The 25,188-nt window shown below is 38.1% G+C and overlaps 1 protein-coding gene across 5 annotated transcripts in view; it reads left to right on the forward strand.

Moving 5' to 3' along the window:
* LOC110092056 (symplekin) overlaps positions 1 to 25,188 on the forward strand; it is a 127,880-nt gene that overhangs the window by 38,064 nt on the left and 64,628 nt on the right. For 4 of the 5 annotated variants that reach the window (XR_002302552.2, XM_028692489.1, XM_020816411.2 and 1 more), the window contains 9 exons: positions 2,202 to 2,318; positions 2,390 to 2,635; positions 3,524 to 3,571; positions 3,662 to 3,802; positions 10,816 to 10,998; positions 11,088 to 11,150; positions 11,249 to 11,356; positions 20,417 to 20,500; positions 20,573 to 20,620. Coding sequence is in view for 4 of the 5 variants with exons in the window: in XM_028692489.1 (XP_028548322.1) it covers positions 2,202 to 2,318; positions 2,390 to 2,635; positions 3,524 to 3,571; positions 3,662 to 3,802; positions 10,816 to 10,998; positions 11,088 to 11,150; positions 11,249 to 11,356; positions 20,417 to 20,500; positions 20,573 to 20,620 (1,038 nt within the window). In the remaining variant the exon portion in view is untranslated. The remainder of the gene's footprint in view (positions 1 to 2,201; positions 2,319 to 2,389; positions 2,636 to 3,523; positions 3,572 to 3,661; positions 3,803 to 10,815; positions 10,999 to 11,087; positions 11,151 to 11,248; positions 11,357 to 20,416; positions 20,501 to 20,572; positions 20,621 to 25,188) is intronic. The other variant, XM_020816416.2, reaches the window with a different exon arrangement.

Here is a 25,188-nt window from a genome sequence, read left to right on the forward strand (position 1 = left end):
GGAAGAGGATCCACTCTTCGCTTCTCCCTTGAATGTTGCACCACAAGCCTCTTAACATCGCTGGGAAAGAAGATAAAATCTCTAGCCTTTTCTTGTCACAAATGTTATAATTCTCAATGTTGCAAAATGTTTTCCCTGCGTGCCTAATGCTGTTTCGGTCTCTATGGTTCCTCCATTACTTTTGGCAAAAAAAAAAAAAGGAGAAAATTTGATGCGGAAATCCAACCGTCCATGTCTATCCGAGGAGGAGCTGAAGATCGACGACCGAGATCACTTTGTTTTATTTTAAGTTTATTAAGTGTATTTGATTTCATTGTGCAATTTTCCTTTTTACACTCTTGTCTTATATAAAGCCCAAGGGGCAAATGTGTCTTTTTATTTCTTTTGAGGCCTATATATAGAGGCCCATTCTCATGTATTAGGTATGATGGAATTATAATAAAAAAATTTTGTGTTTTGCACTTGTGTTCCTTGGGAAGAACGTTAGTGAAATCCCTATGGGAGGTAGTTGGAGTTTTCACCAGCCGCAGGATAGGTTCAGGCTCGTGGCTTGAAGTCCCTGGGAGGAGGGCAACGTATCACCCGTCAGTCTTCGGAAGAGTCCAAGGCTCGCGGTTTTTTCTTTTATCTTTTATTTTTGTTTTTGTTCCTTCTTGTTGTTCCTAGTCGTCTTCTTCATCCTCCCCCTACTTCCACCATCATGTCGTCTCCATCTCCACCTTGCACCGGTCCCTTACCTGCCCCATTCAAACCGCCGGCCACACCCTCTCCCATTCCCCATTGTCTAATTTGGATAATTCCTAGTTTTGGATTGCCATAATTTAGTTGGTCTTTGAATTCAAATTTCCCCAAATTTGAAATTCAAATTCTTTCATAAATTATAAAATCTATGTTAGGAAAGTTTTCAAATTTTCCCTCAATTGGATTTTGAATTAATTAGGATGACTTAATTCATTCTAAATCTAACCCCCAAAAATTAAGGAAGCATTAAAGCCTCCTTAATTCCCACCCTCTCTCACCCCTAGCCGCCGGCTTCATCATCCTCCTCCTCCCTCCAAAACACAAATCACATCTTGAATTCTTGTCAAAGCATTTTGAATTTGAAATTCCTTTTCTAATTTAAGAGATATTTTTGGAAAGCTCCTTAATTAGCTCCTATTTGAATTTTAAATGAGAAATGATTTAATTAAATCTTTCCTATCTCATGAATCTAAATTAGGAAGCTTCTTTTAATTCTCCAAATCTCCTCCCTCTCTCCTACCCCCCCCCCCCCCCCCTTAGATTTCTTCTGGAATCTTTCCATATGCAATGTCTCTTCTTGGAAAGAGTTTAATATCCCTCACTGCTGCTGGCCGAAATTTCTTAAGGCTCATGCATTGATTTCCCTCCACTAAATCCTTCCCAAACCCCTTACAACGTTGAGTTTCCTACCTCCTAAGACTGCAGCCAGAAAATTCCAGCCATTGCCCTTGCATCCACAACAACCGGAAGCCTTATAACTGCTGTTTTAAGTAGACCAACCTGCTGTCCACCTATTCCTTTCAGCTCAAACTGCTATACCCTCGACGAAGAAGACTTCCTTTGCTATTTGGCACTTTCCCAGACTCAAAACAGCAAAGTCTCCCATGAACCCCATACCCGTTCTACATCAAAATTCCAACCAAACAGTTGCTCGCTACACAAGGTAAGCAAAATGAACAATTCTAATCTGAGGATATCCGCTATATCCTCTTAAGTGCTCTTTAGATGTGTTCAGCTGTACAAGTTAAATGTTCATTGTACTGGGTGGGCAACCTTTGAAAGCCAAAAGTTATCCATCATTTTGTGATTCAAGGAAATCATCAAATTGAGAGGGCGGCATTCCAAATTGGAGTAGCCCAGCATATAGTACAAATTATTTTCTTTTAATAGCTGTTATTAATTTATTTCATATTCATGATGCTACAGTTAGACAAGGCTTTATAGTAGGGAAATAACTTATCTTAGTTTCTAGTTTTTTTTTTTTCTGAAATTATTTTGATTGGCAAGCTTCTTAGGTGCATGTGTATTTGTGTTTGTGTTTTACCCTGTTGCTAGAAAACCAATGTCAATCTCTCTCACATTGTATTTTTATTTGTTGGTTAAATGATCTTGTATTGTATTTTGTGGAGAAAATATTCTGGGTGAGATTTTTGTAACTGACGCGCCATAAATGTTTTCAGGGACACGAGTTGACATTACGTGTACTATACAGGTTGTATCGAGAGGCTGAACAGGACCAGGATTTTCTTTCATCAAGGACAGCTACATCAGTTTATGAAACATTTTTGCTCGATGTGGTTTGTGCTGTACATTCTTTTCAATATCCATCCATAACATTTCTTTTGCTAAGTTTAAATGTTGCATGTAGGCTGAAGCTCTTCGGGACACTTTTTCAGCGTCAGATAAATCTCTTGGCAGATTACTCGGGGAAGTACCATACCTCTCCGAAAGTGTTTTGAGAATGTTAGAGTGTTTGTGTTCGCCTGAGAGCAAAGAGAAGCTGGAAACTGACTTTCAACATGGTGATAGAGTCACTCAAGGCCTAAGTGCTGTTTGGAGTCTAATTTTGCTCAGGCCCTCTAGCAGAGATAGATGTCTTCAGATTGTTTTGCAGGTTTGTTACATACAGGTTTTTGTGTTGTTATTGATTTTCCTTGGAAACATTCCATCATAAATTGTTGGGTTTTGCTTTTGTGATCTGTGCTCAATACTCAGTTTAACATCATATTTAATGCCTGGATGTATTAAACTTTATCTCAGTTCTTGTTGTGTTCAGTTAATGCTTATTTGTTTCACATAATTATGTTGAAATTTATTAAAAATTTGCTGTTACATACCATTCTTATCAGTACATAGATTTTGTGATGTGCAGTCTCATATGTTTTGTAATATTGAGTTCCCACTTGCGTTAAATGCTAAAGTTGGGCCCTTATTCCATCAAATGCAATTTATATTATAATTTTTATTAGGATTCCTAAGAAGAGTACAAATAACTGGTTAATGATTCTTAGAAGAAATACATTTTTGATGAAATTTATCACGTGAGTACTTATCGTAAACTTATGCAGGCTGATTCTTTTTGAGTTTCTAGCAAACATTACCCCAGTTAAACAAATACCATTATATTGTGCTCACCACATTATGTGCACTCTCTTCACATGTCCTTCATAAATATGATTTCCATTATTTAATGTGAAAGTCCTTTGAGACTCACTTTCAATACGGAACCAGGCAAGCTTAGTTAGAAAAGCGCCAACGTTCTGCCACTCTTATCTGATGCCTCTTTTGGCAGTATACCCCTTTTGGTTCCTGTAGTTCTCCCTTTAACATTTTATAGAAGTTTCTAGCTAATAACATTTGTCTTCTAGCTGTGACCTGTAATGTTGTGAGTTTGTAGTTCTAAGCTTTGTAAATAACTTCTTACATGATCTTAACGTTTAATTTAGTGCTAGCTGACTCTTTCCTTGCTCATGAACTCTTCGTTTATTTCACCTTTTCTTAGAGTGCCGTTCATCACTTGGAGGAAGTGCGTATGAAGGCAATACGTTTGGTGAGCCCTTTTTTCTCTTGATCTAAAAAAGAGAATCAGTCTTTTTCTTTTCTTTAGTAAATATAAATATTTTGAACTTCTTGCTTGCAGGTAGCAAATAAGTTGTTTCCAATGTCAAATATTTCTCAAAAGATTGAAGATTTTGCTTCGGAAAAGCTTCGTTCAGTGCTAGATGATCTTCCTTCCCCAGATGATGCAAGTGCCAATGAATCATCTCCCACTCTGCAAAAGGTTATTGCCTTGTATGAATACTAAATGACTTTTCCTTTCAACCGAAAGGATCTATCTGGAAAATATGCTCTTCCTTTGTTTATACAACTTTAAAATAAATTTTAAATCTATATCCTGATATAGTTAGATTGTTGATCGAATGTTATATGTAAAACTGTACTTCAGTCTATCTAATATATATATATATATATAGATCATGCCTTGTTTTTGGATGCTGCTGATGATACTTCAAGAGTTGTGGTTCCTGGAAGATTATCCTACTAATATGTTTAATTTGCATGGAGTGCCTGGAATATTTTTTGACTCCGAGCGAGCGGCTAGAATGTTTACAAGTTTACTTTTAAGAAGTAATAAAATTATATGAACATGTAATTCTACCCTTTAAAAGCAGCGAAGACTTAGTTCTCTAGACTTTCCATCTTCCAAGTGATGGGCACCTTGGCTGACAATAGCTCCTTGCTGGTTGAAGGCTACTGACGCTTGAAGGCTGCTAGCTGAATTCTCCAATGCAAAGTTCTAGCTGGATGGGAGGTTTTCTAGCGCCTGGAAAATAGCTGTATGCTTTTTTTCCTACCGAATTTCTTGTTGCAGCCACCTGCAAGAATCAGAATACCTGCCACCTACTGGGATATTCAAGAAGCTACCCTCCAAACCTCATCTACTCTCCACGTTACTGCCTTGGCTGAGCCTTTCAGCAAGATAAAAGAAGGGCTGATTGACGCCAACAAGAAAACTTGAAAGATGTTTTGCCTCGGGATTTCTCCTTATTTTCTCCTGAGTTGACTCGTAATACAGCTGTCTTCAATCCTTGGGCTGTAAGATAGAGGTGTCAATTTCGGGTCACGGGTCGGGTTCGGGTCGAACCCGAAACTGACCCGACACTATTTGGGTTCAGGTCGACCCGACCCGTTTTTGCAAACAGGTTGATTTTCTGGACCCAAACCCGATCCGTTTCGGGTCAACCCGACCCGACCCGCGGGACGCGAGACTCGAAATTGACACCGGACTGCGGGATGCGGGGCTCGCGGGACGCGCAATTGCAGGACTCGGGACACCGCAGCGGAAGCCGGCGGCAGCGTGACGTGGAATAGATTCTCTAGAAAGAGTTAGTTTTTGTGATAAAAAATTTGGGTCCCTCTCCCAAATTTTTGATTGCATCAATTGTGGCAGAGTCTGAGACTCCATTATGACCACATTCCTTCTCAACCTTTTCCAGAACCGTGCATACATATGAAATCAGGAAAATAACCGGAAATGTTTCTTAAACTTTAGGAAGGCTATTAGAGGGGATGATTTTAAATAGAGATTATACTCCCAAAACATGAGTTATGAATTCCAAAACTACACAAATGTTCTTAAAAAAATAAAAACAATCCTCTACAAAGAAAAAAAAAAAATCACAAAATGACCTTTTAAATTATCTTGCACTTTGGATTGAAGATGACACATCTTCGATGTTTTGAACAACTTCTTAATTCATAGTAGCGTGAGAGATCTGCCACATTGAATGTTGCAAATATATTAGTATCACTCAACAAGTCAATCTTTTAAGAATTTTCTCCTTATGCTTGATGATTTGAAAAGGATCCTTGGCGTTAGTTTTTAAGTTTTGCAAAAGGACATGGTGTAAACATTCCTTCCTAATGAATCCAAACTTGATCTTCTTTAATCAAGCTGAATCGTAAGATTGGTTAGCTTGACATTGGTAGATGTTTTTTTTTATTGTAATTTTTTAATAATTATATCCCATACTTGCTAATGGAGCTTCTTGATCTTATCTACTAATTTATGTACATCCAAATTAAATTTTGTTTTAGAAATCAACATAATAGGTTCAATGGGAGAAATATGATTCGTCCATGCACCACTTCAAAGGACTATGCTTGTGAGAAATAAGATCCCATTGTTGATAGTTTTGTCAAAAAAGCACTAAAAAAAATTTCCCTACTTAGCAGCCTTTGCTTACCCATTTGTTTGTAGATGATAAATAGAGTTGAATTGAAGCTTGATTCCCATTTTTTGCCATAAATTCTTCCAAAAGTGCTAAAAAATTAAATATTTTGATTGGATTTTGTAATATTATATAAGAATACAATCTCTCAAAAATAACAACAATAGATTGACAATATATGAAGTATCACTTTTCTTTTGCCAAGGGATGACATGCAACATCTTCGATAAGTCTACCACCATCATAATTGAATTGTAGTGCCTCTAGGAATTTGGAAGTCTTACCACAAAATTCATACTCACGTGAGTTTGTCTATGATGACTTTGGTGTCGAAAGGGATGTGGGTAACATTGTTCTATGGCTTCTTGATCGTATGACGTGGCAAATTTGACTTTCCTTGACAAGCTGATCTACATTCCTTTAGATTAAAGGCAAAAAAAAATTTCATGTACTAGGGTAATGATTTTGTCTTGCCCGAAGTGGCTTGCAAGCCCTCATTCATGATATTAAAATAACATAGCATTTCATAGCTAGCATTGAGGAATGCATGATCTATTTACAAAAACTCTATATCTATTTTGAAGGTGGAAATACTTAAAGTACCTTCTTAGCATTGCTGTCACATTTTCCAAAATTTTCATCATCAGGTTAAGTTCTTTGATCATCTCAAACCCAACTACCTTTTACTAGAGTGTTGAGGAGGTTGTGCATGAGACTAAGGGCATAAACGACTCTATTTTTGACACATGGGTTGTGTTTCAAGATGTATTGAAAGGTGGAAAGAATTTCAACCCACTTGATATTTTTTTTTTGTTAAAACCCATAGAGGGGCTTACGCGTTAATAGTAATAAAAAAGTGCAGAGTCCTTAAGGGAGACTAATCGCTCACTATGCTCCAACGAGCTACAAAAATAAATAAGAAAGAAAAACCTAAGAGCAAGAAGTCTCCACTACACAAAAGTACAAAAGAACCTAGGAACATTCTACTGATGCTACAGGAAAGCATCTAAAAAAGAATGCTATATATAGCAAAATGAGGCTCGAGCTTTCTACAAAAATGGTTGATGAACCCAGAAATCCAAATCACCTGCAAATTCAACCCACTTGATATTGCCTTCCCTTAAGCTTGCTTTTAATGTTAAGGTGCTTAGGGGTTTCATGATCTTTAAACAAGCTTATGAGCAAAAAAAATAATGGTTCTAATACTCTAAGGTTTGATCAATGACATATAATTCCTTTTCATATATGGAGAATCTGCGGCGTGCCTCATTTATATGGTTATTAAAGAATGTAACTCGATGGTCGCCTTGGCTTGGAAAAACCATCATGAGAAATTTGGTAATGGTGTATGTCTAGGCATTAAAGCAAGATTAACATCCCTTATCTCCTTTAAGTAGTTTCATTGATGGGGTGGCCATTGAACTGAAGTTTTTGATGAAGCATCTATAGAATATAAGTTTATGGAAGCTTTGCACATTCATAAAAAACTGAGGAATAGGTCACTCCAAGATAGCTTTGACCATTTATCCATCTATTTGGATTCTTGGACTAGATGAAAACCAAAAAATTTAAATATTGTTTTACCAAGAATTGACTTTTATTGGGGTTGGCATGCGTCCCTTGACACAACACTCTAAATAGCTGTTTAAAATGCTACAAATGTTCCTCCAAAATATGATTATACTCCAAAATATGATTATCAACCAAGATGCCATTGAAGTACAACACCACCAACTTGTTAATAAACAGACGGACTTGTGTCATAATTTGCATAAAGTTGTTTAGGCATATTAGAGAGGTCGAATGACATGACCATCCATTTGTACCCTCCATCCCTTGTTTTGGAATGCCATCTATCCTTTGTCTCCCATTTTCATGCATATTTGATGGTATCTGGCACACTTCATCTTGGAGAAGAGTGATGCTCTGTGAAATTGATAAAAAGATTGTTCAGCCTTGGTATCATGAAGCGATTTTGATGGCAATCTTGTTCACAACTTGACTGTTAATGCACATTCAGTAAGCGCCAACTTTTTTTGGAACCAACAATGCGGGTATAATATAACGGACTGACATTTTCTCATATTAGCCACTTGGCTAGGTGCTTTTCTATTAGATGTTGCAATTCTTCATACTCTTTTGTTCACATTTGATATGCTAGTTAATATGGTATAACAGCTCCTGGAATGGAATCAATCATATGATATACATCGTGTATAGAAAGCACACTTGACTGAAGATTGTTAGGAAACACATCTTGGTTTTGTGCAACGAGGGTTGGACCTCCTTTGGTGCTTGCTCATCTTCTTGACTTTCTTCCAGAACCAGTTGGGCATAAGAAGACTTGAAATTTTGCATAGCCCTCATGAACATGGATTTGGACACCAACATGCCATTCATAGCTCTTTTTTTAGCTTAATCATATATTGGTATAACTATCACTGGCGTTTTACCGTACTCCAACTTGAATGCATTCTTGTAATTGTCTTGAGTATCATGCCTATTGTTTTGCCACTATCTCTAATAATAAATGACAAGCATCCATCAGAATAATATCACACCATACCTTTTCTTAAAGTTTTTGCCAAGGGAAAATTGCACCAAGCAATTCACTATGATTTCATTTCCCTTTTGCAACTTAGAGAGCTTGCAAGGTATTCGAAGCGCTAGCATTGGAAGGTTCAACTTCATTTTAAAATGTGTTCTCGTGACTTCTCTGATATTGACGGGGCACAGTTCCCTTAGATGTGCACCAAGTGTGGAATATGTTATGGCATAGCCACTCTGATTCTTTCTTGATGCAGACATTCAACACTCGTTGTACAATAACAACTTCCCTTCATTTGCATGCAACATGTGTTCTCCTTCACTCTATGATTTATCATCTTCTTTGTCACCTTTTTCTTATGGTATTTTTTCAACGAGTGAAATGACTTATTGATTTGAGCAATTTGAACTTGTAGTGATCCTGAACCCCAACATCTGAATGGCTTGATGAGTTGAGCTTAGTTGGTGGAAGTACTTTCCTTACTATTGTTTATAGCTGGGGTTCAATTGGCTGGAACACTTCAGGGTGGAAAATGATTTGTTCCATTATGGGATTCATTGTCATTTTGTGTCTTTCTTGTATAAGTTTTGGTGGAAAATAATTGGTAGTTTGCTCGTCTTTCCACCCTTATAACTAGCTTAGTGATGCCGGATAGAGTCCAACATTACTGAAGTTGCTCGACTTCGGCTATTGGGGCTTATAAATCATCCTGAAATTTTGCAATGTTTTGCTCCTTTGGATTTGACATATCACACTTAAGCATAAATTGCTTAAATTTAATGATGTACTTCTCTACCGCCGACCATTTATGTTGGAAGTTATGGAGTTTAAGGAATCTTGATGAAAATGAGAGGGTAAGCACCGTTGTTGCAACTTTCATCTATTCCCACATTATGATTTTGCTATTCTCCCACAAAATGGAGGTATTCTTCTTCAACTTGATGGCCACCAATTTGACCCACCAATCCGTTGGCACTTTTTTGTTGCAACTCTCATCTATTCCCTTTAGGACTTTTTCTCTGCTGATTCTTGTAGCATTTGAGGGAAAGAGTTCTCTATCTCTCTGTCTTCTTGATTATCATATGAGGTGAAGGAATGTACCTCTCGTTCTTGCTGCTCATACAATACAAGTTGTTGAAAATGCTAAATTTCTCAGCTGCAAGCCCTCCATTGTGACTTCTTGAGCTGGATATTGGCTATTCCTTATTGGTAGCATCCTTCTAGGCTTTGATACCACTTAGGAACCAAGAGAATGGTTAGAAATCTTGCAAGATTATTAAAGAGTGATAACATTGCAAGAACTTGTTATTCCGTCCTTCAAAACCTTGTCTGACAATGATTCCTTGCTAGTCGAAGGCTATCGATGCTTGATGATTGCTGGCTGAATTCATCACATTGTAACTTGTTGGATGCTAGGTTTTGCGGGCACCTGGACAACCTCCAGAATTTCTTGCCGAAATCATCATTTAAGATTTAGAACATCTGCCTGCTGAAGGATTCAAGAAGCTCTTCTCCAACTCCCAACATCCCGTTGTTGCATTGGTCGAACCTGCAAGAAAAATTAAATGAAGGGCTGCTGGCCTCCTGCAAAATTATGTGGAATATATCTCACCACTCGGCCATGCCGCCAAATTCGATCCAAAATGGGTAAAGAAATTATATATTCTTATCTTCCTAGAATTTCTAGAATCCTATTTATTATTTCTTTATTATTATTCTATTTCTATTCCTCTCATTTTGTTTTGATTTGAATTTTTTACTTTCTGAATTCCTTTTCTTTTTGGATGTTGAATCCCGTTGTACTTATCTTTTTCCAAAAAAGAATTCCTCCTTTTTATTGGATCCTGTTTCTATTCTTTTCTTCGATTGATTTTATCTCAAAACACGCGTCGCTTAAAAGCTTACCTTCTCTTTTCACTTTGCCCTTGGTTTTTTTCCTTTTTTATGCCTGAGCTGAGCTGTAACTTCGCTGTCTTCAATCCCTAGGTTGTAAGCACCCAAAGAATAGAGATCAGCTGCTGTTCCCCTATACCTGATTGCCAAAAGAGTGCTCCTGCCTAAATTTCTGTCTTCTAAGGGCCTCCTGGCCTTAGATTTCAGCTGCTAGATAGTCACCTGAGTTTTGAGTGGATTTTGCGGAGTCGGAAGACTCCACCATTACCACTTTCCCTCTCCACCTCTCTTAGAACAGGGAATCATCCTGAAACCAGAAAAAATATCTTACAACTATTCTTAAAAACTGAGGAATGCTGCAATAGGGGGATGGCTTTAAATTATCCAACTTTCCCAAAATAATAATTATAAAATTACAAAAATGTCCTGCAGAAAAAAACATAAATGCAGTCCCCTACAAAGAAAAGTTACACAAATGACCCTTTTAAACTTTATCAGTTTCTCTTTCTTTGAATATTACTTTAGATTATCATATGCAATCGAAATTTCTAAGCCCATGTTTTAAATTCTATGTATTTTTTGTAGTTGTATGTTTTTGTAACATCCGTTTTCTCATTACAGATTTGTATTATACTCTTATCTTCACAGGAAGGTGATTTGAGAAAGCCCTCTAGCAGAGTGCCACCGTTTTCTGGTTCTGTGAATACCGAATCCGTATCTGAGGGTCTTTCAATAAAAAGTGCTGCATCTTCTTTTTTAGAAGCCCAAAGATGTATTTCACTTTATTTTGCACTTTGTACTAAGGTACCATCTGCACACTTGTGTCTTAAACATTTATATAAGGATTCTTATTTGTATATTTTCGTGTTTAATGTTCATTTAATCTTTAACAGAAGCATTCCCTTCTCCGGCAAATTTTTGCTATTTACAAGCGTATTCCTAAGGCTGCGATTGAGGTTTTCTCTATTCCCTTGTCATGCATAATGTTTAGTAGGTGCTGTCTGGAAAAAAGTACTTTACCATCTTTCATTTTCTGATCATCGAAATTATGCAGGCAGTTCATCGGCATATTCCCATATTGGTCCGAACAATAGGATCATCACCTGAACTCCTTAGCATTGTCTTGGATCCTCCTCCTGGAAGCGATGGCTTACTTATGCTGGTTTTTATTCTATTATCTTGTTTTTTTTTTCTATAGCTTTCATGACCAACATAGTTTTTTTGTTTTCAACTTCATAAAATGAAGAAAAATCGCAAAGCCATTGTAGCATAAATTTAAATTATGATTATGGCAATAATTTTTCTCTACTATTAGCTTCTGTTTATAATAATTGCATTTCAACGGCAGAAGATTGAAAATGGATCTATAATTTGAAATAGTGAAAAACTTCACTTGCCTACTTAAGATGGTGAAACTACATTCCCATTCTTAGTTCGAAACCTGTATCATGACATTGTTGCAGTTACTTCCTTCTGAATAAAACTAATTTCTGTGGTAGTCGATGAGCCATAAAGGTCAAACATCAACTAAGAACTTTTGCTCTACTTGCTAGTGATGAAATTTCACATTTTGTTTGGAGCAAAAGGGTTTATTGTATTCTTCTTCAGTTGAAATAATAATTTTCTTATGTATGGCAGAATCCATAGGATAAAGATAATTTATTTGGCTGATTGCTAAACCTTGTTTTCTTCGAGAGGGTTTATATTTTAAACAAATAGGCTTACAAATGTTCCAAGAGGATAGAAAAAACCTAGTCTATTTAAAGTTCCAATTGCTTGTTTTTTTTTTTGTTGAAATTTGCATTTGCATTAATAAAATAAAATAATTCAAGAAAATTACAAAGATACTATCAAGTCTCTTTTCTCTCTCAACAACCTCACAAAGGACAAGGGGAGATTAACAATCTCAACCCCTTTCCAAACAAAGGATTCAACAAGTGCTAGCTTGGCGCAAAAATAGAAGCCTTATTACAATTACTCCCAACATGATGGAACACTATATGATGAAATATAGAAAGAAAAAGCAAACTCATTCCCAAGCTGTGGTTGTTGCCTCCATTTAATATCGTTCATGTACTCCTGCTGCCACTTGATGATGTTTAAGTTCTCCTTCAATAAAGACACCTTGTGCTTCCTACATCCAAGTCTCTATCAACTCCTTAAAAAAAAGATTGGCTTGAAGCTCAAATTGAATGCTGTCCCAATTTTTTGTATGCTTCCCAACAGCCACAATCAAATCCCCTTTATCATTTCTAATCAGAACACTCATTCCTGCTGAATGGTTCTATAACATGGCTCCATCAACATTGATTTTGATCCACTCTGGAGTGGGAGGGCACTGCGGCTGATTAGACCGAGTGGTACTACCCCATTGCTCCATAAGAGGTTGAATGTGAAAATTATTTAATGAAGCCAAAACACTTGCACCAAGAATTAACGGTCTCCTGAATGACCTTCCATGCTTCTTGATATTCTGAGCCCTTCAAATTTGATACACCGAATGACAGTAAATCCAGCCTAACATTTAAAAAAAAAAAAAATCCAGCCTAACATGGGATTCTCATTAGCCCAACATTTAAGCTGTGAGCCATTAACGTGTTGAAATCCAAAGCCTGCTGCCCGTGAATAGCCCAAGCTGCAAGAGCCTGTATCACCATCCCAAGCTTACTAGAAATAGATGAAATGTGATCAATGTCTTCTCTAGCCTGATAGCCCCAAAGGCACAGATTTGAATCACTAAGCCTTCTTTTAAAAGCCAATCATGTTGGAATAGCATCATGCTGGATATGCCACCAGAAAATCGTATCCCGGGTATGTAAGTGCAGCTTTTTAATCCAACTCCATCCGTCATCACCTGCAGGAAAATTTTCTTCAAAAGCCAAAGCTGTTACGGTTTTGTTACTGGTGGATTTATTAAGCTCCTGGATGTCATGTGTTACACTAACATGGATTGTAAGAGCACTAATTCGTTCCACAGGAGTAGACCCAAAACAATTTTGAAGGCTATTGCGATCCCATTCTTGAGATTACATATAAAATCCGCAACCACTGAATCATTGTAATATTACAATTGACAAATGTTGGCCATTTCACGAGGGGGAGATCAAAAATCCAATTATGAAATAGAGTACTAACCATTGCCCCAGTTGATATCTTCCAACGTGTAATATGCTGCAACTAACAAGCTCCATCCCTTAAGACGTTCCAGGCCGGCACATATCTCTTGTTTCTTCTGCTAGAACACACATCTCCACCATATTTGGTTCTCAAAATATGATTATGTTGCAAGTCTGGCTTATTAATATCATCGCCCTCCAATCTAGCATGGAGGTGCCCTCTCTAGATCACCAATGAAAGCAGTCCTTGTCTCCCCAACCTTACGGGCTTCCAGCCAATATCCTACAAAACATAATGCATACCTTTGTGAGAAGCATCCTTCTGCCTTATAATATGCCTACACATTCTCTCAATTTGCAACATCATCTGCTTTGGTACTTCAATATTAGTTATAACATAAAGTGGGAGAGACAATAACACAATTCTGGCTAGCACAATTCTACCCGCAATTGGTAACTGACATTTCTGCCATATATTAATCATTCTAGTTGCTTTGAGCAGAAGCTTAGAAAAATCCGCTGCCTTAAGCTTCATCATCGCCATCTTTACCGCAAGATACTCCATCTCCTCAACTTTCTGAAAACTCAGAAACTTAACTATTCACCTTTTTTTTTTTCCCAAGCCACTACTTAGTGAAATAGCTGACTTATTCCAGTTAACTTGTTGACCTGTCCAAGAACAATAGTCAAGAATAATGCTATTAACTTATTTCTCAGCTCCCATAGTGGCATCTGCAAATAAAGAATATCGCCCGCATAAAGTAAATGTGAAATACTTCCCCATTGTCCGAGATGTTCACCCCAATTGCTGTCCTCTTTGATGCATAACCGGTGAAAGATGTTCAGAGTATAAAATAAAGAGGTATGGTGACAAAGAGCAGCCTTGCCTGAAGCCATAATAAGCTTGTTTCCACTCTGTTCTGCAGCCATTAATAGGAAGAGCAAATCTTGGATTTTCAATTGTTTACCCATATACCTAATACAAAAAAAAAAAGATTTTTTTTTGAGTACTTGTTTGCCTGTCTGAAGCCATCACTCGCACGATCCCGGTTGCACGTCGTTCGCACGTTTACGTCACATCACCCACGATGCTTCTGCTATGGATTGACGCTTCATTCCATCTTTAAAAGCCCGAATGAAGGAAGCTCTAAGGACGACTCTTCCTCCGCTCTTTTCTTTCCTCCCCTTGCGAGCTTCTTCAACTCCTTTGCTGTTGTTCGACTTCGCTCTCCCGACAACATTGCCTCCCTACTGCGTCGGAAGTTACAACCTTTTAGATCGGAAGTTACGAACATTTGATCGGAAGCACCAATGGGAGCTCACATGCAGTGAAGGTAACTTTCTCCCTATCGAGCGCTTCTGCGGCCTCTTTGTTGTTGTTCGACTTCGTTCTCCTGATGACGTTCCCTTCGTGTGGAATCGGAAGTTACGAACATTTGATCGGAGGCGCCAACGGGAGCTCGAGTGTAGTGAAGGTAACTTTTTCCATTTGGAGCACTACTTTGGCCAAATCCTGTTGCCAAATATCCCTTAGGGCAAGATAGCGGAGAGCAAAAGAATTAATTATAGTTAATTAAGAATAATTAATCTTAATTAATTGTAATTATTCTAATTAATTATAATTATTATAATTAATTATAGTTAATGTTCATTGATTAATTTTAATTAAAGTTAATTTTAATTAATTTTAATTAACTATAATTATCAAATTAATTATAATCATTATAATTAATTGTGATTAATTTTAAGTAATTAATTATGTTAATTTTAGTTAAATTTAATTTTAAATAATTATGATTAATTTATTACTATTTTTAATTAGAATTATTTTTAATTAATAACTTATAATTAATTATAATAACTTATAATTAATTATTTTATAATTAATTATGGTTATTTATACTTAATTATTTTAATGAATTTTAATAACTTATAATTATTTATAATTAAATAAAGATAATTTTAATTCTTTTTTATTACAATTAATTATGATTAGTTATGATTAGTTATAATTAGTTATAATTAATAAAATGGGGAAAGAAAATGTTCTCTTTGCCTCGATTAGTGTGCCGACACTACCAACCTTGCCCAGACACAGTCGCCGATGACTCTTACGCAAGTATAATGTTCCAAATCCTACTCTCGATGTGCATGACGAGCCGGTGGACCTTATATACGCGTTCTTGTAGCACGGTAAGGGGGAATCTGGTGCGATATGCGCGATGAGGTGGGTAGGCCCTATACATGCTTTTGTAGCATGGTGGGGACAACCAAGTACCATTGCTGACACTGCCAGTGCAATCCTCATCCTCAACATCAGCACCACCGACACTACTATGTAAGGTATAATGTTCCAAATCTCATTTTCGGTGTTTGCAGCGGACCGGAGAACCACCTATACACGCTCTCGCAGCATGATAGGTGGGAGCCCGGTGCGACGCATGTGGCGAGGTGGGTAAGTCCTATACACGCTCTTATAGCGTGGTGGGGAAAGCCACTTGTGTTCTCATATGAGTAATTTTGAAGACCCCATACACGCTCTTGTAGCGTGGTGTGATGAAAAGATGTATGGCCCGGTGTACCTTTGACACCTACCATACACGCTCTTGTAGCGTGGTGGGATGGTCGAGTTCCCTACATTTCTCCCAAACAGGAGATATGTCGGGATGCTGCCAAAATTTGCACTGAAGTACACAAGACTTGAACAATAATGAAGGCCTAACTCGAGCAGCAATACAGAGGACCTGTTCTTGAATAGAAATGCACAGAACTTGAACCAAATGTGCAGAGGACTTGTATGAACAACATGGAACATGACTTGAACTGAACTACAAGAAATTGAATCCTAAATCCTAAAATGCACAATCAAGATAAAATGCAAATGTCAAATAACAATTTAATGCATTTAAATGAATACATGCAAGCAAGCAGGGGACTCGTGATGAATAAGACCTTAATGCATACAAACAAGAACCAATACTCAACTCACAACATCCAAACAATCACAAACAAAGACCGATCATCAATACTTGAATACATAAGCACACAATGAATGATGCTGGTTTATACATGATGAAAACAACGTACTCCCACAACAGTTCCTATGAGGTCAAGTGTATTGTACTTGCAAGCAATAACAATCATCTATAGAATGCACGAGTATGTCCCATATGCATTAATGAAGGCCTTGATGCAAGCAACAATTTACCGGTAGAGTGAAAGGGCCCAGTTTACAAGCAATGTTAAAGGGCCCGTCATGCACACAACAATTCATATAAAAACAACAGACATTAAAAGTGGCAATGCCTTATAGTCAACATTAATTGTTCGCATGCAACTGAATACACCATACTCACAAGCTACAATAATTGATTGTGAAATGTATGAGTGTTTCTTACTTGCATCAATGAGAGTCCTGATACAAACAACAGTGTGCCTATAGATTGAGATGACAACACTGACAATCAATAGTGGAAGACCCATCCTTACAAACAAGTACAATCATCATACCACCTGAGATTGGTGAAAGGTGGATATGATGTAGGAGCAATGGTTCGTCTACAAACACTTCCATAGATCATATTGAATAGAATCGATCCCTATAAATAAACACGATCTATTTGTGGATAACAACAGTTGGTACATTGTGGAAGACCCCTGTTGACACAAAAGTATACAAGAGCATATGACAAATACAAGCATCGGCCGACTCATCGAAGGGAACCCTTGTATGAGGAGGGCACCCTTATTCCTGCAGAATGTAAAAGATGTTTGAGCAAATTCAAACTAAACTTTCTGTTGTTCCAAAGTTTCTTCTTTGCCTTTTGTTTGAGAGAAAACATCTCTAACACCTATGAGCCTTGGAAGGCAAATGATCTTCGATGTCTGACATTGCAACACAATATATAATGCACACTGATAGTGCTATGGTACTGCCTCTATCGATGTTGTTCAACCAAGGAATACAAGTACCTACTCGGATAGAATCCTCCCATAAGAAGGACACCTCCTGTCAGAATGAAAGAGATGTTTGAGCAAATTCGAACTAAACTTCATGATGTTACAAAGTTCCTTTAAGAAAATGTAAATCCCTTCAATACCTCTATGACAATCGGACTATTATTTTTATTGAAGAAGTCGGGAACGACAAGAGCACCTAGATACCTCAACTTATCTTAGAGGCTAACTACTTAACTATGAAGGCTACATATTGTACAAAATCCATAATATTATAGATCATGGAAAGGATTATTTTCAAAACAGCAATCATTGATTTCAAAGTATAGGGCATCAGAAATAATGCAATCATCTAAGGTTGAAATGATTGATTCTTTATTTAAGCCAACAATAGAAAATGATGATGATGGTATAATGGAAGAGCTGCTTATTGATTCCTATAGAAGCCTTAAAAAGACCTCCCGATGAATGAGAAAAAGGAGTTTGCATTAGAACAATAAGATATCTCGTGGGAATCAGGTGACAATACTATGATTCACCTATAAGCAAAAGCAAGAAATCTATAGTAAGAACCATGGGCCGTTGAAGCGCGACGCCACGCCATTGGATCTGCAACCTTCATATAAGCAGAAAAAAGGTGCTAGCAAAGCTTGAAATAAAACCCCGCGCATTCAACAATAATAAACACTTATGTGGTTGGACACCCCTTCATATTGCATGCAAACATCTTAAAATGCCTCTCACACATGCACCGTAATTTGTATACACATAGGTACACAAAAAGGGCATGTATAATAACACCCTCATGGGCACCGGCGAACGTGTCTTGAATACACACGTGACATCTAGGAATGCTGCGCGAGTCAATAAATGAGTGTAGTTTGAGTCCGATCCTTCTAAGCGGGTAGATAGGAGTTGGCACGGCTCGAACTATCAAACAGATATACAATCAAAATGTCGATTGAAATATCTATTTTATACGTTCATATAAGGCCTTCAACAAAGAAAATTCTTCAACAAAGACATAAAGCCTACGAAACCCGATCCTCTGTCGATAACTTGACAGTGTCCACAAGGTTCAATCCACAAATAGAAATGACCCCAAACACCCCGATGATGGCTGTGTTGAATGCTCATCTCAAATGGAGGGGTTAATTCCAAATATTTCAAATGTCATCCCAAATACCTAGAAATTCCAAAATTTAAAAATTCCAAAATCATCCAATTTTAAAATGCAAAACAATAGATTGTAATAACAAAATCAAAGCAAAAGCAAAAATCTTGATGAAATCAATCCAAAACAATAGATTGTAATAAGGGAATCAAAGCAAAAGCAAACACCAAGAATGATACAATGGATCCTCAATTCGAGAGGAGGATCGTTCTCTCCCAATCTCTAGATGATTAATCTAAAGCCCAAGACACCAAAGAACTCAAGAGAACCCCAAACAAATCCAAGCATAATCCTAACCCTAATCCTCTCTCCCATACTTAAGACATACAATTAATTATTAAAGTCCAAATTACTCCCTTGCCCTTACCGTCCTCTCCTATGCCTCAAATAGTTTGAATTTGAATTCCTAGTGGGCCCACCCCTTTCTCTCTCTCTCTTTCTCTCTGTGTGCCGCCGCTCCTCCTGTAGCAAAAAATAGGCCCCTTTGAAGGGGCCAGTTGGAGTCGGGTCGGTCCACTAGGGACCGATCTAACAAATGAAAAACATGAGAATTCACATCCCCCTCCTTGATCCATCGGAGCTTTAGCCCTTAGATGCCACGAAGTCGTGAGCCTAGCAAGGGCCACATTAAGCTTTTTCACCATAGTTCGATGAGCAGATTCTTTCTCGGCATTAATTCCATTATCTCCGCACTTTAACTGCTGAAGAGTAGCAACCTCCTTTTCTAATATAACCTTACAATCTCCCATTTCTTTTCAGCTTGTTCTTGCTTCAATAAACAAGAGCTTTCAAATTTCTAAACTAACACACTTCCTTTGAAGAATGTCAACAGCTGACCCATGACCCTCACGCCATTTGTCCCATGCAATTTTCCACATAGATGGATAAGAAACCTAGAGATCCTCAAATCTAGACCGTCTCGAGTAGCTAGAAGAAGTGGAGTTAATAGTTCTTAGTGAAATACATCTATGATCAAAGGCTAACCATACAAGGTGCTGAACCTTTGCATAAGCTGCTGGAGAGCTTCAGAATTGATAACGCACCGATTATGCTGGACCCAAATCTTGCTTGTACCAGATTTTATTTTTAGTCCAAGTGTAACGAACACCAATAAAACCAGTGTCATAAATCATTGGCAAGCATGAAATCAATCATCTCTTGAACCTCTTGTGAGTGAGAAAATGGCTTCCCACCTTTTTGTCTTCTTGAGAAAGAATGCAATTAAAATCCCCACCAAAAATAGTTTACATAGCAAATCACTGATGCTGCTAATAGAATTCCACAGAGCCCTTCTAATATGGTAATCTTTGTTTGCATGAACTGCAGCCACAATCCAGTCCCGATTAGCAGCACAAAGTTCACCAATTGCACATTGCTCACTAGCATCCCATAAATAAAAAACAGAAATGTCCAGCCTCCAGGAGGCCAAAATTCTTCCAGATTTGCCTCTAGATAGGTGAAAAATAATCCCAATGGTTGCCAATTATTTTATCAACATCCTTCATGCTGACATCCACCATGGTTGCAACAATACCCACAAAACAAGATTTCTGCTCACCAAGATAGTGATGCAGGTTGTTCGCCATAGCCTCCTGCTTATCAATACTTCCTTTGCTGTTCTTACTCGGAGACCAAGCCTCACCACCTTTAATGTCTGATTCACCCATCATCCTTTTCTCATTCGCTGAACCACCATCTCCATCCTTCCACAATCCTTCTCCTCACCAACTGCCAAGTCTTTTTGGTGCGAGAAGGTACCCCCCCCCCCCCCCCCCCCCCCCCCCCCCCCCCCCCCCCCCCTCCAAAACCAAAATTCAATATTGTGATTTGTTTACTTCTTTGTGTGCTTGATTTGATGTGGTTTTTTTCGTGTGTGCATGCAAGTGGAAGTGCTTTATACATTGGATTGGGTGTTGGTTTTGATAGCGTCCACATTTCACGGAAGATGACATTTCCATTAATGCCATTTGTGCAGGTTTTACAGATTTTAACAGATGGAGCAGTTCCCTCTCAAGAATTGATCTCATCTGTTAAGAGGTTATATAACTCCAAATTGAAGGTATAAATTTCTTCGTACTTTAACATGATGTTATGTTATCATGCTGTTATATTTGGTTTATGTCGGTTGCAGGATGCTGAAATTCTTATTCCTATATTATCATTTCTTTCAAAAGATGAGGTAATTATGATACTTCCATGTCTCTTTGTTTATTTTACATAATTTGCATGCAACCTGAATCATGAACTAAAATAGGTGTTCTGTAATATGTTAATATGTTCTGAAGCCTACTAGACATTACCTTGTTTGATGAGGCAGAGTTTGCTTAGTATTTCTTATGTTTAGGTTATGCTGTCATCAATGAATTGAGATATGATGCACATGGATTTCACAAGTTTAACTTGATTGATCTTATTAGGATTGAAAATCTGTTGTTTTTGCTCGACTTTAAGTGTGGTGAATTGAAACTTACAATATTGGTTTGATTTTGGAGGATTACGAGGAATTGTGAGGAATTATTTATTTTTGGTACTTCTTGGGCTATAAAGAGGACCCACCAGGAGGCTGCAATTGAGCATTGAATAATGAAATAAACACCAGTTTTCCTCTTAATTGTGATCATGCAATTGGTATGTGTGCGTGATCAAAGTTTCATTAAGTATGATACGTGACTAATGCAATTTATTTGGTGTGAATCTTGATAATTGTAAAATTTATATTCACTCAGTTTTTTTTGTTAAATTTCAAAATTTGGCGGCTATTAAATTATTATTTGGAATGAAGCAAGCATGTTTGCTTATTTTGCATCAAATGTGACTAATCTTTGTTAAGATTGAAAATTGGGAATATACGATTGCTGTTCTTTTGTATGTTTTCTTACGTATCTCATCTTAGATTTTTCATGAATGAAATTTTGACTATTAAGAGTTCCTACATAAATTTGGTTTCGTAGCTTACAATATTTTTTTTGGAAGCAACTAAATTTTATTACTAGTTAGTGTAAAAGATAAATTACAAAAGGCTACAACCCATATTGACAAAAGAAAACATATCAGATGACATTAATTAAAATAAAGCGAGTAATGACATCTTAAAGAAGTGGATCATGCCAACTCAACCATCAGCCAAGTCCAGCATACCAAATTATCAGCAGAGATATTTGCTTGGAATCTTAAAAGAATGGGAGACTAGAGAAATACTTTATTCCGATTAGTGCCTCAATGAGAAAATATCAAGCTAAAATCTTTTATCAATTAAATCAGCTGAACTTTTAATAGAATCTTAAGACTGAGCTAATTTAAAATCATCAAACCGTTCACTCTAAAACAATCTCGTGTAGTTTTAATGTATTTGCTATTGTATCTATTTCATAGGAAATAGTAAAGTAGTAGTAAGATTCTCTGAAGGCTGACTATTAAATCTCAGTTGTCCCTTGCACATGATCCCACAACCAAGATGAGAATCCTTGGGAGGCTCACCTGGATCACGCCGATCTTTATTAAATCCCAACCTTCCCTTGACACTCGCTCACATGGCTAAGATGGGAATCTGTGGGAGGCTCACCTGGATCATGCCGATCTTCTTCTATATTTGGGTGGCTGATTCAGCAAAAGGATTATATTAGAGAAATTATGCATGATTCTATAATTATTTGTTTCTTTATTAAGATATTTTGTATAGATTTATAAATAGGGATAATTTTTTGCAATAAGGAGGTAGCCTTTTTCCCTCTCCAATTCTCTGAATTTAACATGGTATCAGAGCAAGGCATTCAGATCTTCTTCAAAAACGAGAGCGTACAGAGGGTGAGTTGTTTCTTGCGTTATGCTCCTGCTCGTGTGCATCCAGGGTGTCTGAACAAGTAAGATGGCTTCCCCTTTGCGGTCTTCTGTGTGTGGCTCTCATGCGTTCCTACCTAGGGGCCGAACCATGTGAAGAAGAGGATCAAGAGGGAGAGTGAGCAGGAATTGCGTGCGTGCGTGCATGCGTGTCTGAGCTGAGATGACCAACCCTCGTGCGTGTGCTGGAGACAAAACTAGCAAGGAACAAGCGGTTGAAGAGCTATTATACATGCCATCAAATCCTCCACTTGAAGAGCCCCTCCTTGCCCCAAATCCTGATTGCTTCTACATGTTCCTGATCTATTACCCTCAGATCTAGGAGATGTACAAGAAGGCTGAAACCTTCTTCTGGATAGTAGAAGTCGACCTCTCCCAAGATCTCAGCCAATCAGATTAATCCCTCAAAGCGGACATATGCCACTTCGTAACCCACATTCTTGCCTTGTTTCGTTGCCGCTGACAAAATTGTCATTGAGAATCTTGCCGGTTGGATTTGAACTGAAGTCAGTTCGTTTGATTCGAAGCTCGCTGACAATGTTTAAAATTGCGTATTCAGGTATTGAGGCGTTTTTCATTCGTGAGGCGAGGCGTAAGCCTCAAGGTGTTTTGAGGCGTAAGTCTCAAAATCAAAAGATTGCGTAAACATAAAATGATAAAATTTTTATATACTAATGAGTGAATAATATAAAATATAAAAAAGCATAAGATATGAAGTGAAATCAAAATATCTCAATAATAAGACAACATAAAATATAATTCAACTCAAAATTCTATCTTTCCCAAATCCCAGTATTCTTTTCATCAACATATAATTCCAATTTCCAAAAATAAATAGCAATGAAATATCACATAAGAACTCATAACTCATCAGCACTGTTATCACTAAGGGGTTCTTCATTTGAATCATCATTATGGTGAACTGCTCTCCCCCCTTCCTCCTATCCTATAGAGTCCAATGTCGGGCATTTTCTTCAAAATTTTTGTAAGTTTTAATATATATAGCGTGAGGCGTAAGCCTCATGCCAGTGGCGAGGAGGGGCCTCAAAGCGGGCCTCAACCAAGTTGAGGCGCAAGCCTCATAAAAAAAACTCGAGGCGTAAGCATCGAGGCGTTTTTTACTTGAATTGCGCAAAGGCGGGCATCAAGGCGAGCCTCATATTGCGCAATTTTAAACCATGCTCGCTGATGGAACGATCATGATATGTGGAGTTTCCCAGACGATGCATGCGATGAGGAAGAAGATGGTTTTCTTTGTGGTAAGGTAGTTCATGTTATGATCCAATGCGTGCTTACGGTGATTGAAGATATGGTGAGCATGCAGATGGTGAAGTACGCTACTTACTTAAGTATGGAGTCGATTGTGGATATCGACGGTGAGGCTACAAAGAGATTAGAAGCACTTTATCCTATCCTGAGGGAACTCGCTCTTGTTGGTTCTCCTAGTTTCCCCCACCGGCCTTCATTGCCAGAATTCTGAGGAATGCAGGTTCCCACCACTAGCATTCATTATTGAAATTCTAAGGAATACAGGTTACCATCACATTTTTTTATTGCCAAAAATTTGAGGAATACAGATTCCCACCACCAGCCTTTATTGCTAGAATTATGAGGAATAGCAATCCAAATGCCCTACGTGCACCGGCATGCCCTTTTAGTTTTCACATAAGACCAATTCATTGAAAATCGCCGGATTTTCATGAATTTTCTAAGGGGAAGCAAACATGGGATTTTCTTTGGTTTGGAATTTAAAATGCAAGGGATTCTCGGAACCTAAGGCACGGGGAGTGTCAACCATACAACCCTTGGCCAAAAGACCTAAGGATTTTCTATGTTTGAGGTTTTACCTTGCCGGGATGAATCACAGCGTAAGCAGATATCATCTCATCTTGCAATCAAGGGAAACAACATAATGGAAGGCGAAATCTGTTGTCTGATACGTTCTGAAAGTTGCTCCGGCTTTCACGAACTCGCCATAGATGATTTTGGGGGGAGAGAGATCGTTCTACCCTTCTCTAGCTGCAGTAGAATGGAACTACTGCAGGCACTCAGACTCCAAATGCCTTTACAATCTTCCTTCTTCACTTCCCTCCACTTGATTGCTGGAAACACAACCCTCCTTTAAACTGTAGCTTCCGCCCCTATTTGGAAGGGTAATAATAGCAGGAAGAAACTTCCCTTTCTCAATAAAAAGGATGAAAGAAGAAGAAGCTGTAGGTGGCGGCCCTTCTTATTTTCGCCCTAGATATCCACTCAAGATCTACGCTCGATCCCTCATGCTTTCTTGCTTAGCCGGCCGTTGCAAACAGACTTGGTCTCTTGTTCTCGGTTTTCCCAGTCGAAGTCGGAAGTTGTCTCGTAGTCGCTCGTCTATGGATGCCGTACGCGTGCTAGGAAGCCGAAGCAAGGGGGCCAAACTTCTCTGGTTTGCTTGCTCAGCTCCGCACACAGGAGGCTTGCTCTCCCTCATGCTCTTGTTCGCTTGGGGACGCATGAAAGAAGCAGGTTAGGCCGAATGCCCCTATTCCATTGTTTAAAATTGCGTAATATGAGGCTCATCCTGAGGCCCGCCTTGGTGCAATTCCAGTGAAAAATGCCTCGAGGCTTACGCCTCGAATTGTTTTAATGAGGCTTATGCCTCAGCTTAGTTGAGGCCAGCCTTGAGGCGCGCCTTGCCTCGCTGGCATGAGGCTTACGCCTCACCCTATTTATATATATTTTTTATTAAAACATACATAAATCCTAAGTTCCGAACAAATCAAACGTTCATGCACACTCGACTCGCAGCAACTTCCTCAACCTCCTTCCTGTCGCCTTCGCCACAACCACCACTGTCATAGCCGCGGTAAATAATCACTTGAAAGTTGCAAACCACCACTACCATCACCTCTAAAAGTTTTGGAGTATTAA

The sequence above is a fragment of the Dendrobium catenatum genome, unplaced genomic scaffold (genome assembly GCF_001605985.2).
Source record: "Dendrobium catenatum unplaced genomic scaffold, ASM160598v2 original_scaffold_212897, whole genome shotgun sequence".
Taxonomy (NCBI): Eukaryota; Viridiplantae; Streptophyta; class Magnoliopsida; order Asparagales; family Orchidaceae; genus Dendrobium; species Dendrobium catenatum.